Raw genomic sequence first — 14,200 nt, forward strand, 5'->3', positions numbered from 1 at the left:
TCATCATACTTAGTCTAAATCACTGCCTTGTGGAATTGACTTCAATTGTTTCTTCAGAAAACACATTTATGCTGTTATTGAAAGCAGTTAGCATTAGACTGACGTGCTTGTATCTTTCCTACTAGTGGAGATTAAAAAGGAGGGTGGGAGGAAACTTTTGGAGGTGATTGATATGTTTATGGCATAGATGGTGAGGTTGATTTCATTGAGTGTGTACTATCTTCAAACTTTTAAAGTTGTTTCCATTAACTATGTACAACTTTTGGTATGTCAATCATACCTCAATAAAGTGGTTAAAAAAAATAAAATCTAGAACCACTTGGACAGAATTGGAGAGACGAAGTAGGATTTACTTTGGTTGTTCAGACAAGATGCAGACCTTGAACTCTATTATACCAAGAGCTTCACATGAAGCCATTTGCTATGGGCTAGAAGACAACCGTTGTGCAGAGTTCATATTTTAACAACTCAGCAAAAATAACTCCTCAGGTATAGATTATTCACCTTTAGATGACCGGACCGCTGCATTTGAATGTGATTCTACAAGAAAAATGAGGCCGAGAACTTTCTTTTTAGTTAACTCAATTGTGATTTATGACATGCAACAAAGAAGTGAGGAAAAGAAATGAAGAGCCCAACCAATATCCACCTAACCCCACTCCCCCCAACAAGAGATTTTAAGTAACTCAGAAGCTGACTTTGAACACTATGATTTGATTGTAACTATGTCTGAACTTTGTGTAAAGGGAATCATACATTTTCTTTGGGGTCAGGCTTAAGTTTGTGTTGCACCTGTGTGGTTGATGTTCAACTGCTATCATTGCTGGGTGATATTCTATTACATCACAGCCCATTTTCCTTCTGCTGTTGAAGAGCATATGGATAATGTCTAGTTTGTGGCTACTAGGAATTAGGTTTCTAAGAACATCCTTGAACAAGTGTATATGTTTGGAGCAGAATTAATGGATCTGAGGGCGCACAGTATGAGTAAATGCTGTCAAGTTGTTTTCCAAAGTTTATGTCAACATATACTTTTTTGCACACGCAGCAGTGCACAAGAGTTCCCACTGCTTCATCGGCACTCAATTCTTATTCTCAACCTTTTTAATTTTAGCTACTCTACTGGGTGTTTAGTGGTATCTTGTTGAGGTTTTAATTTGCATTTCCTTGGTAACTAATGAGACTGAGCCCTTTTGCAGTTTTTGGCCATTTGGATATTCTCTTCTGTGAAGGGCCTATTTGAGTCTCTTGTCCATTTCTCTAATTGGGCTTTCTGTGTTTTTCTTAATGAGTTTTAGGAGTTCTTTATTTCCTGTGTTACTGGTTCTCAGACGTTGGACTGCATCACAATCACCCTTAGGCCTTGTTAAGGCAACTGGGGACCACTGGTCCCCACCACCAGTGTTTCTGATTCACTAGATACGGGACACAAGAATCAGCATTTCTAACAAGTTTCCAGGTGATGCTGCTGCTGCTGGCCTAATGACTACACTTTGAGAACATATATCCTGTAGGCAATTTAAATGTAGCAGCAGTAGGTTTCTTGTTAGTTTGGTGCAAAAATAAAAACCCCCAAACTCCAACAATTTAATACTTGATTCAATCTTGGGACCGGAGAAGGCAATGGCACCCCACTCCAGTACTCTTGCCTAGAAAATCCCATGGACGGAGGAGCCTGGTAGGCTGTAGTCCATGGGGTCGCTAAGACTCGGACACGACTGAGCAACTTCATTTTCACTTTTCACTTTCATGCATTGGAGAAGGAAATGGCAACCCACTCCAGTATTCTTGCCTGGAGAATCCCAGGGACGGGGGAGCCTAGTGGGCTGTGGTCTATGGGGTCACATAGAGTCAGACATGACTGAAGTGACTTAGCAGCAGCAGCAGCAATCCTGGGACATAAGCTATGATTTTCCCTTAATGGAAGGGATACAGCTGGGCTTACTTCAGTAGCAACTGTTTAAATCAGTGCCACCCACCTCTCGGCATAGAGCATCTGGTGTACGTTTAACCAAGAAGAGATGGGAACGGATCTCAAGGAAACACACAAGCTTTCAATAGGAAGGACATGAGTCAGACCTCTAAAAATGAAAACACAGATCGTTGGAGATGAAAAAATTTATTTCAACTAAATTTTGTTCCATTTAAAAAGTCTATAATGCCATTGAAGAAGAAATAAAATAGAAACATTTAACTGCCTTTAAAGATAAAAAAAAAACAAACACCCAAACAAACCTCTTAAGGCCAAATAAACACATACATATACATTTCAAATATTTCCACTGTTTTAACAAACCTCAATATTATCCTTGTTGTCATTTCAAAGTCTCCTGAAATAAGAACGATGACTACTACATAATTATTGGACTAAACATTAACCGTATTATTTCTAAATACAAACTACACTCAATGTATTTGGGTAGTTTGCTGAGTATGTGGTTTTTAAGGCTTGATTCTATGAAATATCTGTTTCTCTCTGGTAAAGAGTCCAAATACCAGCTATCAGAAGGCACATATATATATAAACATATGCAATTTGAGGGTGGTTATGCCTTATTGAGAGGTCATGAGAGTACACTTAAAACCAGGGCAGTAACTTTAGTAACTTGAAATCAATACACCATAGCCACCACCATGAAGAAAAGCTAAGGACCTACAGCTCAAATCAAGTACTGTAGGCCCTAGAAGTATTGTGGTTTGTTGATCTACTGATCTGAAAGATCTAGACAAAGTGCAATTAGTGGTCAGAAGTAAACTAACCTGGGCAGGCTCATGAAAGTGAACCTTCCTGATGCATCCTGAGAACACAGGGCATAAACGCAGTCAATGTAGGCAACGGCTTTCTATTTTTCTCACTTTCTATTTTTCTCTTTCTATTTAGACAGGATTTCAATGATGGCTAAACCAAAAGGCTTATGTCAGTAGAGGGTCAATCGTCATGAGAAATCCAGATGAAATCACCACCACATACTCAGGAATTTCAGTTAGCAGCATGGCCTTTTTGAAATATCACCAAGCTGAATCTAAAACTGCAACAGGTATATCAAGTCAGAGCCATGGACTCTAGAAGCTGATCAATGATCACTCATGTGTCTATCATTATCAAATTCCCATAGAGTGGCAATTTTCTGAAAGCATTCCTTTCTCTTCCATCTCTTTTAGAAGATATAATGAAATACTGACCTTCATGTATTTTAACCATTTATCTTGGGGGGTGGGGAGGAGGGGCTCTCCTAGGTAACGCGTCCTATTGTAATTTCAACTAAAGTGTATTTTTTGTTTTCCCTATTTTGTACTAGCTAGAGGTCTTTGGTGGGGAATAGTGGATCCTACTTATGTTAAAGAAAGTGGTAAGGCAAAATGGCAACTTTCACAGAGTCTTCAAGTAAACAGAATCCCTGATATAACTAGAAAGGAATATGTAATTTGGGGACAGTAAAAAACATCTATGACAACTTTGTCTTACACCTTAGAAAATGTGCTTTGGCTCTGGAGTCTCTTTAAGGCACGAAACCTGGTAGACAGTTTTTATTGGTGGCCCGTACCTCTGATTTAGATAAGACAAAAATACTATTAACATATAAATAACAATAATAATTTTTAAGAGCCTGAAACCACTGGGTGAAGTTGCAGGAAAAAAATCCAAATAGACTAACAATATTCTATGTGTAAATATCTGCTGCTGATATAAAAATAAGTAAAATGTAGTTTACACAGTGCAAAAACTATTGGAAAATTGCCTCTGGAACATACTTGACGTCATGGTAGAATCACAGTGCTGTCTCAAAAATCGTTAAGGCTGAGGGCTGTCCACTGGAAGCGTTCATAACCACATGGCCATTGTGAGTAATATCTGGATAATTCCTCTTGAAGTACACCTAAAAAAAAAGACAGGTATAAAAACATGTTTAAAAGTTTTCAAGTCCTCCTGCCTAAGGCAGTGCATTTCTCTGTCCACTTTTCATATGAAGCAATCACTAGCAGAGACACAATATTAAAAACCAGGGATGTATTTATTCTATGGAGGAAGTAGCCCCATTAAAACCCTCAGTGGGGCTGGGCTTAATGCCAAACAACCTGTAGATCCACTACAGTTCTGATCATTCTGATCCACAGATATGCTTTATCAGTACATTAAATTGATAAGCAAAATCATCTTACTGACTCAAAGCCTGGAGAGAAATTAAAAACGTGACAAAGAGGCTGGGAATCTAGCGTCTGCATGAGGCTTTCTCATTTTCACACATAAAATGAGCACAATCGATTTGGATGTTAATATCAGGTTGTAATCCCTATATTTTATAAACTCTGATTGACAAGCATTGAAACGCTGGCGTATATGTATGAAATATCCTGGCGTTTAATTTGTGCGGCAAAGCAGTTATACAGCCTATAGAAATGTGATCTGTGGATAGTGGGTCCCAAGAATGAAAAGAGAATCAAAAGCTTTAACAATGACTCAACCAAGCAACTTCTCTAAAATGCAAGATGATACCAAATAATACGACAGTTCTTTGCCAGGCCTTTGAGTTCTTGAATTCTACCAATTTCTAGCTGAACTGGAAGAGATACAGGTTTTCTGATAAATGTATAATCAGAACACAAAGGAAATGAAATGCTGTCAAGTTTCTCTGTTCCACAATCATCACTTTTTAGTAGCTGTATCGTATCTTGGTTCCTTGACGGATACACATAACAAAATGAAATAATGTCAAGACTTGTGAGCTCTTATCTCCAAATGTGTTTAGGTGAAAAAGGGCTTCAAAAGTAATTTTTTTCCTCCAAGGAAGAATGTGAAAAGTTTTGTTTAAGTCTTTAAAACAGAAAATGCACCATCTAGCTGAGGCTGACTCGTGTCACATGCTGGGTTGCTTAGACACACGATTCTTACTAAACCTCACTCTAAGTCCATTTGTGGATGCTGTCAACAAAGTTATCACGAGAGATGGTGGGCTTCATATTTGAAACAGAAAAGCTCTGAGACACCTACTTTCTTATTAGGTGTACCTTTTCTCTTATTGCCTGCATACTTGCTAATCTCAAAACCACACTGCATATGAAATGCTGTATATTAAAATATCACTTGAGAAAAAGAAGAAATTCTCCAAGAATGCTTGGACCCCACTGGGTAAAATCTGAACCTATTTCCATTATAATATAAGTATCTAAAAGTAAGGGTCTTGGGGGGGCCTAACTGCATTTCACCTTCCTCTGCAATTTTTACAAAAATTGCCATACTTGAGTTGTTATATATTTATGTACAATACTGTTAGTGAAACTAAAAACAGCACTCCCTCAAAGGAAATTAGTTTCAATTTCTAATGCTTGACACACCACCCCCATCAACTGGTTCTTTCTCCAAACCACTTGTCAATGTCACTTTTTATTAAAAAATTTTATTAGCAATTTTTAACCAAAATGGTCTAAAATACTTGAAACCAAATGAAAACAAGCTTCCTGTGTGCATAAGCTCCTTGATTTGATCTTTGTCTCATCTGTTACCCTGGTGGAGCCCACACTCTGACAGCAGGAGTGAGAGAAGGCATCCTTTTCAGGGTGGGTTATGAAGGGAGTTGAGATGACTGAACGCTTGTCAAGCAGAGTCCTTGTGGATGGGCTGAGCCTGGGATGGAAAAGCCCAGTCTCACCTCTCTCTCCTGGGACCACTGCTGACCCTGGAAAAATCACTTAAGCTCTCTCCACATCGGCTGCCTACTTTGTGAAATGAGACAACGACCTACCTCATATGAACTAATTGATGGCTACAAACTGCAGGATGAAAACAGGGTAAGCTAAATGTTGGGTGTGATTACGATGGCGCTCAGAGACATGGCCCCTTAGCCCACGGAAAGTAGCAGCATCATCTGGTTTGAACAATGAAAACAAAACATCTAGGAGTCCCTTGGTGAATCTTCTGATTTTATCGTCACAGTAGGGCAGGCTTGCAGTTGAAACACAGTTGAATCAATAAATATAGTAACCCAAGAGGCAGTAATCCAGGGCTTCCCTCATAGTTCAGTTGATAAAGGATCCTCCTGCAATGCAGGAGATCCTGGTTCAATTCCTGGGTTTTGAAGATCCCCTGGGAAAGAGAAAGGCTACCCACTCCAGTATTCTGACCTGGAGAATTCCATGGACTGTATAGTCCATTGGGTCGCAAAGAGTTGGACACGACTGAACGACTTTCACTTTCAGGAGGCAGAAAGGTAATTAAAAAGACTTAACACTTTCTAACCTGTGACTTTGAGAAGTTACCTAGGCCCTTCTGCCTCAATTTCTTGATCTGAGGAAAAATACTACCAGATCAAAATGGTTTTAATGAAGATTAAAAAGACACAATGCCAAAGAAGTTCAAATTCAGGGCAAGCAAAACCTTAAGGCCAGTGAGTGCTGGGTTTCTTGAGACTTTTCATGTCCTACTCCGGTTTGGTTCATTAGACATCCTCCAATGTAGGTTGAAACAGTGTTTCAACTCCAACATGGAAACAAAGCTATAAACTCTCTCATGCATGGCTAAAGGTCAGCAATGGATGGTTCAAAAATATAGAGTTAGGAGTCAAGACTCTGTCCATTCATTCTCACTGAACCACGTGGCCCTAGTTTAACCTCAGCCACCCTCTAACTCCTCATCTTTAAGTCAGGTATAATGTTAGTACACATCCTGGCAGGTGTATTATCAAAGTTATCTGGAGAATTAGAAAGGATTTCTTCTTTTCATTTAACAGAATTTTGGATTTCCTCTCTTATCCTCTCAGAAGCAAGGACACTGGAGATTAAAAAGTAAGCCCAATATATGATGAAATCAGGAATGATTTGAAATCACAAATGACAAAATATCTGAATGAACTGCCTTATGCAACTGGATCCAATGGGCTGCAGCCAGCCAGACAGAAGGTACCTAAAGAGAACAGATCTGAGAAACAATGGGAGAGCAGGTCTCCAACCACCTGGTGAATTCCAAGGTGCCAATGAGGAATCATAGAGAATTGCTGTCTTTGCCTAAAGCATGTCCTAGGTGAGGTCCTAGGACAAGAGAGATTCTGAAATACAATCAGCATTGTAGCTGCCCAGCTCTATAGGTTAGGGAAAAGTTCAGGCTAAATGAGTATGTATTCTCAGTTTCTCTCTAGCACACACATGCTCACTGTCTTAATCTGGGTCATGGGGAGCGCTTCTAAGTTAAAAGCAGAGGGAATTCCCTTAAGTCTGAAATGATGCGCTAGCCACAACTATCCAGCAAATATATGGTCTTAAAATAACAGAATTAAAAAGTGAGTAGTAGCAATAATAATAAATAAAAGGTAATACAGTTTGTAAAACAAAAAAAAAGGAAAAGGAACAGGATAAGCACATGATGGATGAAAGAAATACTCACTGAACAGACAAATATTATGAAAAAAATAATGTATTGAAAGAAAATGTAGTAGGATAATCATCGGTAAACAACAGAGATCTGAGTACAATGAAACATGCAATAGTAACAAAAGATGAAACATGACAAAGTAAAAGGGAAGATAAAAGTAGTGAATGGAAAATCGGGGCTCTGAAACAACCTAGAGGGGTGGGATGGCGGGGAGGTAGGAGGGAGGCTCAAGAGGGAGGAGACCTACGTATGCCTATGGCTTATTCATGTTGATGTTTTGGAGAAACCAACACAATACTGGAACGCAATTATCCTTTAATTAAAAACAAGTTTAGAAAAGAGAAAGCAAAAAAAACAAAAGAAAAAGAAAAATGATAAATACTTTTTAGCCATTAAATAATGAGATAACTATACACATAGATAGTAATAATGAAAAAAGGAACAGCTATCATTGTGCTTAAAAACAGGAAGGCCAAATATGCACAAGTTCTTACTGGTACACAGAACAAGTCAACAGAATAGTCAAAAATGGTACTGGGGCTCCACCCTGGGAGAGGAGCCCTGTAATGACAGGAATGGTAAAGTGACTTTTTAATTTATTAAGTAATTTTATAAATAAAATTTTAAAACGTTAAGATTTTAAAATGTAAGATTTTTGAATTTTGTAGCATTAGATATATCATTTCTTTAAAAACTGATTATTAAAAATAAAATTTAATTATTTTCTGATGCTACTCAGAAGAACTGTGGGCACATTTTCTTATTGTTGGGAGCTAAGGGTTCAATATACACCCTTTTAAAAAGTGATCCCACTTCTATATTACAAAACACTCTATATTTTCAAAGCGCTTAAGCACCTGCTCTCTCATCTGATCCCTGTAATAAGGGAAGAAGCCGGCAGGGCTGTAATCCCTGCCCTACACACAGGTGAGGACCTGAGGTTCAGAGGCCTTGGGGGACACAAGGCTACATGGATGCTAAGTGCCAACTCTATCTGTTCAGACTGGTCCAGGCTCCTAGATCTAGGATATGACATTTCATAACTTTTGGGTTGTATCTGGTGATAACATGAATAGATAAAATGAAATTTCTGTTACATACTGGGAACACAGAAACTTCAAAAAACAAAACGAGAAAAAGAAAGAAAAAAAAAACCCTCAATCAGGTCTGCTTCATCACAGAAGAAAATGAATGACAGGCAATAATCCTTTGTTACATGATGAACTGGGTCCCCTCCAATTTTACATGTTGAAGTCCTAAATCCACCAGTCCCCCAGAATGTCATTTTTTTTGGAGACAGGGTCTTTAAAGGGATGATTCAGTTATAATGAAGTCATAAAGGTGGGTCCTAATCTAACAGACTGCAGTCCTTATAAGAAGAGGAGAGCAGGACACACGCACACAGAAGGAAGGCCATGTGAGACAGAAGACGGTGCCTCCAAACCAAGGAGAGACCCCAGAGGAAGCCTCCCCTGCCGACACCTTGACCTCAGACTTCCAGCCCACAGCACTGTGAGAAATGTTTCTGTTAAGTAGCCTACTCTGTGGTTCTCTTTATGTAGCTAGCAGGTACTTTTCTTTACTATTTCATGGATCATTTAAAAGGGTCAATCAGACAGTGATTCAGCTCGCCTGTACCAACATTTTCAGATATCAACAACGAAGTCAAGAAAACGTGACTTGGAAGAACCCTTTTGCAGATGTTGAGTTTTGTTTTCAAATGATTGAATTCTGTTAGAGTGAAAAGCTTGTTGACTCAGGCTAATCCTCTTGGTGTTACAGCTCTGAAGTGTACATTGATTTCTGATGGTTTTACATATTAAAAGTTGACAATCTGACAGCCTGTTCTCTTACGAGGACCAGGTATATATGCAGAAATGATGTTAAGAAAATACTCAACTGGGATGGGAATCAGGATATGTATTTATGTCTTTCTGAAGAAAGTGAAAGAAAGTGAGATTCCTGGCTGTTTTGTGACGAGATTACACAGGGAATCCCAGAAGGATGATGGGATCTTAGCAGGAAGTTCTAACCGGGAGACACTCTAGTGGATCAAAGTGTTTCGTGATGTGAAATTTCAGGGATAAGAAAATATAGTGCTCTGAGTACAGCTTCTCTATATTTGCATACAATATAAGTGATTAGGAAAAGTTCAGAACACAGTCTCTGTTGTCCCCAAACTCTTTTAGCCAGCTTGGTGACCCTGCCCAGGTACTGGTCTTCATTTCTAAGAGGATGAATGAGATAAAACAATGACAGAGAATTCAGTCCACAGTGTGAAGGCATTGTGAATCCTGACTTATCCTGATGACAGTTTCATCTTCTAGAAGGCAAAGGAAGCATGGGGGAGTGGGGGGAGGTAGGGGGTGGGGGGGTGGTGGGGCAAATGGACCTAATTCTAAACACTGAAGAATCAGGAGGAAAGTGACATACCATGGAGGAGATTCCCTTACAGATTAGAAAACAGAAGTGATCCACACATTTCCGTGCTAAATCTTTCTAGACTGATAAACAACATTCCATTTTTTTTCTCTTCCAACACTCAAATTTCCAGGATATTCCTCAACAGCACTTGCATCACAAATGTGCTGAGCACCAATCAGAATGAATGTAAAGGGTCTGCAAAATGAGACTATTCTGTGTTCCCTGAGAATCTGAACCCAGAGTCCCAACGTGTGGCCAGTTCAATCCGAAATCTCACTTGTGTGAGCACATCCTGACCCCTCCCCCACCTCTGCTGTAGATTCTCAGCAGCCCTGTCTTCCACCTCAAAAGTATTCTTAAGACCTAGTCATGAAGCTTTGTCTCTGAAGGCTTGTAATTGAAAAGGGCACAGAGTGCTTGTTACCAGACCCCTGGTGCCAGAGCATTTGAGGAGTGAACCATGGAGACGAACTTTAATTACAACTCCCCACAGTGGGCTCACCTGTTTTGCTGTTTCAGTGAGGGCAGCGGCCTCGGCCTTGCCCAGTTGTTGCACCATCTTATAAAATAGGCTGTCTCTATTTTGCAGCAAAACATATGGCTCATCATATTCTTTCAGTCTCCCTGAATCCAAAACCTGTAGATCAGCAGAAAGAAAGCATTAGCACACAATGTTTTGCAGTAACGTATTATAATGCAGACAATATTTCGGAAAGGGGTAGGACAGGGAGAACAGAGAATCTATTTGGGTGGTAGCACTGGCTGGTGTTTAAACGGTTTGATTACCCTGTTTTACCAGGCAGACAAAGGCCTAACCCGACCTTTTATTATTATAATGTTAAAGGAAGAAAATGAAAGTTTCAGACTATGATTACTTGCACTCGCCATATTATATTCTGCCCCATGGGGTTGTTATCATTAGTAAGTGCTTTTAGCTCTCAGACTCTGAGCTTTGAAGGCTGTTTATACAGATACACAGAGTTGGGAAATTTTTTGATTCAAGAAAATCAAACTCAATCTAGCTACAAAGTAGGTTGATGTCATATAAACTGATGGCAGTAACCTGACACCAAATTAATAAACTCCACGTTGGTTTCACAGAATCTGAGCAACACTGGGGGGACAAAAAGTAAATGCTTCTGGAATTTCTTTGGGTTCCTGGAATATTTCAGGTGCTGACTTTGGCTGTAGCTTATTGTTCTGAGTGAAAGACTGACAAAAACAGCTGCTACGTCAACAGCTTTAGCTGAACTGCTCAGCACAGAAACAAATCTCTAGGAATCCAATTTTCTCTTTGGATGAGACTAAAGAAGCAATTAAAAAACTGAGCTCTAAATTCCAGCGATCCCTGCGTGCACAGCACACGAGGACAACCCAATCTGAATTCCCGAGCATCTGAATTTGTTGTCGCAAATTATCTTTCCTTGCTTCTTGTTCTTTCTTCAGCTGCCGGCCTTTTGGGCATTTCATTGCTCATTAATATGTCCACTAATTAGAAACTGAAAGGTAGAGGAAGGGGCTCTTAACTCTGCCTTTCTGCTTATTAGTGGCTTTGCTTAATGGTTTCAGAGGGAAGGAAGAGTCTGAAGCCATTGGCCCAAATGACGTACCTAGGAAAACAGTTCTGATGTTAAGTGGTACTTAGTTCTTCATTTAGGTCATATTTAGAGTAAATGCATCTTTGGAGAATATGCTGAGACGCTAAGCAGGACACAGGTTGTTTTTCCACATCTAGGTATTATAGTTAACTCTGTCCCAGGGTATTTAATCGCAAACATTTTATTAAGTCTCATAAAGGCCATTTTCCTGTTAAACTTTTGTTTACTACTGGGAATCCCTGCTAAGAGGAGGCCCCACAAAAGAGTTCAAAAATAAATGAATCTGTTACATCTACATAATTATTAAAATGTCCTATAATTTGACATGCCAATTTCTTTGCCCTGAATGTGTAATTTTACTTAAGTATAGCATTATACAGCATAACCATTCTTCCTGATGTTGAAGAAAAAAAATGCAATTTTAAAACATAGGTCTCTCTCATGCCAGAGACTAAATTACTTTATACAATGAAGAGCTTCACATTCTTCAAAAGCCACAACTTTTAAAAATCACCTCTGAGTTCTCTGACTATAAAAACTATATATTTTTCAATAGAAAGCAGTAACATTAATATTTTTCCAATGTTCTACTTTATTCAAAGTTCATTCAAAGTGTTCATTCAAACACTAACTCTTTCCATTTTCTTTCATATTGTCTAAAACACACGATGTCATGGACATAGTAGTTCTCAGCACTACTCAATACCTAAGAAAGGGAAAGGCAGGAAAAAAGTAACGCTCTCAAAAAGTAATAAGATTAACAATATAAAAGGCAGAAAGATCTGTTTGACCCTTAAAAGTATTAGCAATGTAATGATTGTGCATAAAGGCAGTTTTTTTTTTTTTTGTGGGTGGAGACAAATCCAGGTGGACATGTGACAATAGTTCCTGGTTTTTGGTTACCAGGAAAACCTTACTAAAACAAGGTTTGAATTGATAAAGAAAAGCAAAGAATATAAAAACCATAAGATTGCCTACAAACAGAAGAGGTGGGATCTGAGTTTCTCGCCTCTTGTTTTTTACATCATAGATTTCCAAAAAATTCTCTAACTGCAGACACTGAAAATACGGGCAACAATACTGTTAGGCCAATAGTAGATTTTCATAGGCCAACTTTGCTCATATTATCAAGGAGAATCTGGGGTGATCTGAAGACTGGAGTATGCAAGGATTGGAGGGAAAAGCTGTGCTACTGGCTGAAGACAAAACAGGACACAAGCAACCAGCTAATTCTAAACGGTATACGAAGGAGCATTTAATGTAGAGATAGTGCTGAGTCGTAGAAGAAAGAGGATTTCTCATTTGTCTGTCTTGCTCCACTGTTTTTTGACAACAGAGAAAGTAAGGAAGATTACATTAGCTGTCATTATGACTCCATCATGTTTAATAAACTTAAAATTGAGAGAACATCTTTGTAAAATAGAATTCTTAGCCTAACACATTAATGGTGCTTAATGAACCAAAACTGGGTAAATCCCTTTGGAGAGTCAACACATAAACAAAGCTATTAATTAGGTCACAGTTGTTTCCCAACAAGCCTTCTGCTTGATGTACTTACAGTAAACAAAACCATATCCATCCGTCTTTGTGCAGAAGTATTCATCAGTGCAACAAAATGTGATTATTACACCGTAAGCGCTTGTAATTACACGACCTTATGGTGACAACACTGTTGGCCCTGCCCTTCATCAGCATCTGTCACTTCCCCAGCCCCTCCCCGACTGAGGCTGGCCGCCCGCTTTCTGGAGCATTGGGCTTTGTAGCAAATTGACTTGTCTTTATGTCCACATTAAAGCTTTAGGAACACTTCCTGGAAAAATTTCCAGAAAGTAGGAATACTTTCTGAAAAGGAATACTTTCTGCAAAGGATACAAGTGGGGGCATCCCTCAGAGAATTATGGGATTCATTTCTAGAACACCATGAAGATGTGAATATCACGATAAAGTGAAGCACTCAAATATTCTGATTTCCCAGGGTGTATTGAAGTTATGTTCACACTACATTGTAGCCTAGCAAGCCTGCAACAGCATTAAGTCTGCCTTAATTTAAAAATACTTCATTGCCAAAAACCTGCTAACCATCATCAGGGCCTTCAGCAAGGCAGACTAATAACATCAAAGATCAGTGATCACAGATCAAAGATCACAGATCACCATAAAAAAATATGATAGTGAAAGCAGTGAATGTGGAATAGAGCTGAGAGTTACCAAAAGGTGACACAGAGACATGGAGCAATAAGCACATGCAATTGGAAAATGGACTTGATAGACTTTCTCGACTTAGGGTTGCCACAGACCATCCATTTGTAAAAACTACAACATCTGCAAAGCACAGTTAAACCAAGTATGTCTATATTTCTAAATCACACAAGAAAAAAACTGTCTCAAAAATGAAAGCTTTGAGAAAGAACATTATTTATGGTGTTTCTTTTTTGCCGAATTGAAAAGTTGACTGGTAATCAGAAGTTTTAGAACAAAACACAAGGTTTAAATCTGGGGTGGGTGGAGCACAGAGGACAATACCCCACCTCTGAAGCTGCGGTATGCGCATCTCTTAGGTCCCATCAAGTCTAATCCTGTCCTGCCTACCAAAGGAGTCAGCAACTGCCACCAGCTCAGACCAAGATGTAAGCAAGTGGCCAAGTTTATACTTCCCCATAGGACCTCCCCGTCACATCACTGATGACCCAACCAGGGAGCCCTAAACTGAAGGTCACCCAACACAGGAGTGGGAAGGGGAGCTCCACAGTGAAGGGCAAGGTCAACCACGGAAAAAAGTCCAGTCACTGCAAAGGGGAGAGGCTTCAAAGAGAAT

General features: G+C 39.2%; 1 protein-coding gene across 2 annotated transcripts in view; it reads right to left on the minus strand.

Annotated features, from left to right (window-relative positions):
- Window positions 1–2,103: 2,103 nt before the first annotated feature.
- The window catches only part of LOC147361858 (ATP-binding cassette sub-family C member 4), a 186,016-nt gene continuing 173,919 nt past the window's right edge, over window positions 2,104–14,200 (minus strand). For both annotated transcript variants that reach the window (XM_086328622.1, XM_086328624.1), the window contains 2 exons: window positions 10,290–10,424; window positions 2,104–3,878 (listed from right to left, as the gene is read on the minus strand). In XM_086328622.1, coding sequence (XP_086184748.1) covers window positions 3,771–3,878; window positions 10,290–10,424 — 243 coding nt within the window. In that variant the 3' untranslated portion in view covers window positions 2,104–3,770. The remainder of the gene's footprint in view (window positions 3,879–10,289; window positions 10,425–14,200) is intronic.

This window comes from Bos grunniens, chromosome 12, assembly GCF_055505025.1.
Source record: "Bos grunniens cultivar Pamir isolate PY7600 chromosome 12, Bosgru_T2T1.0, whole genome shotgun sequence".
Lineage (NCBI taxonomy): Eukaryota > Metazoa > Chordata > Mammalia > Artiodactyla > Bovidae > Bos > Bos grunniens.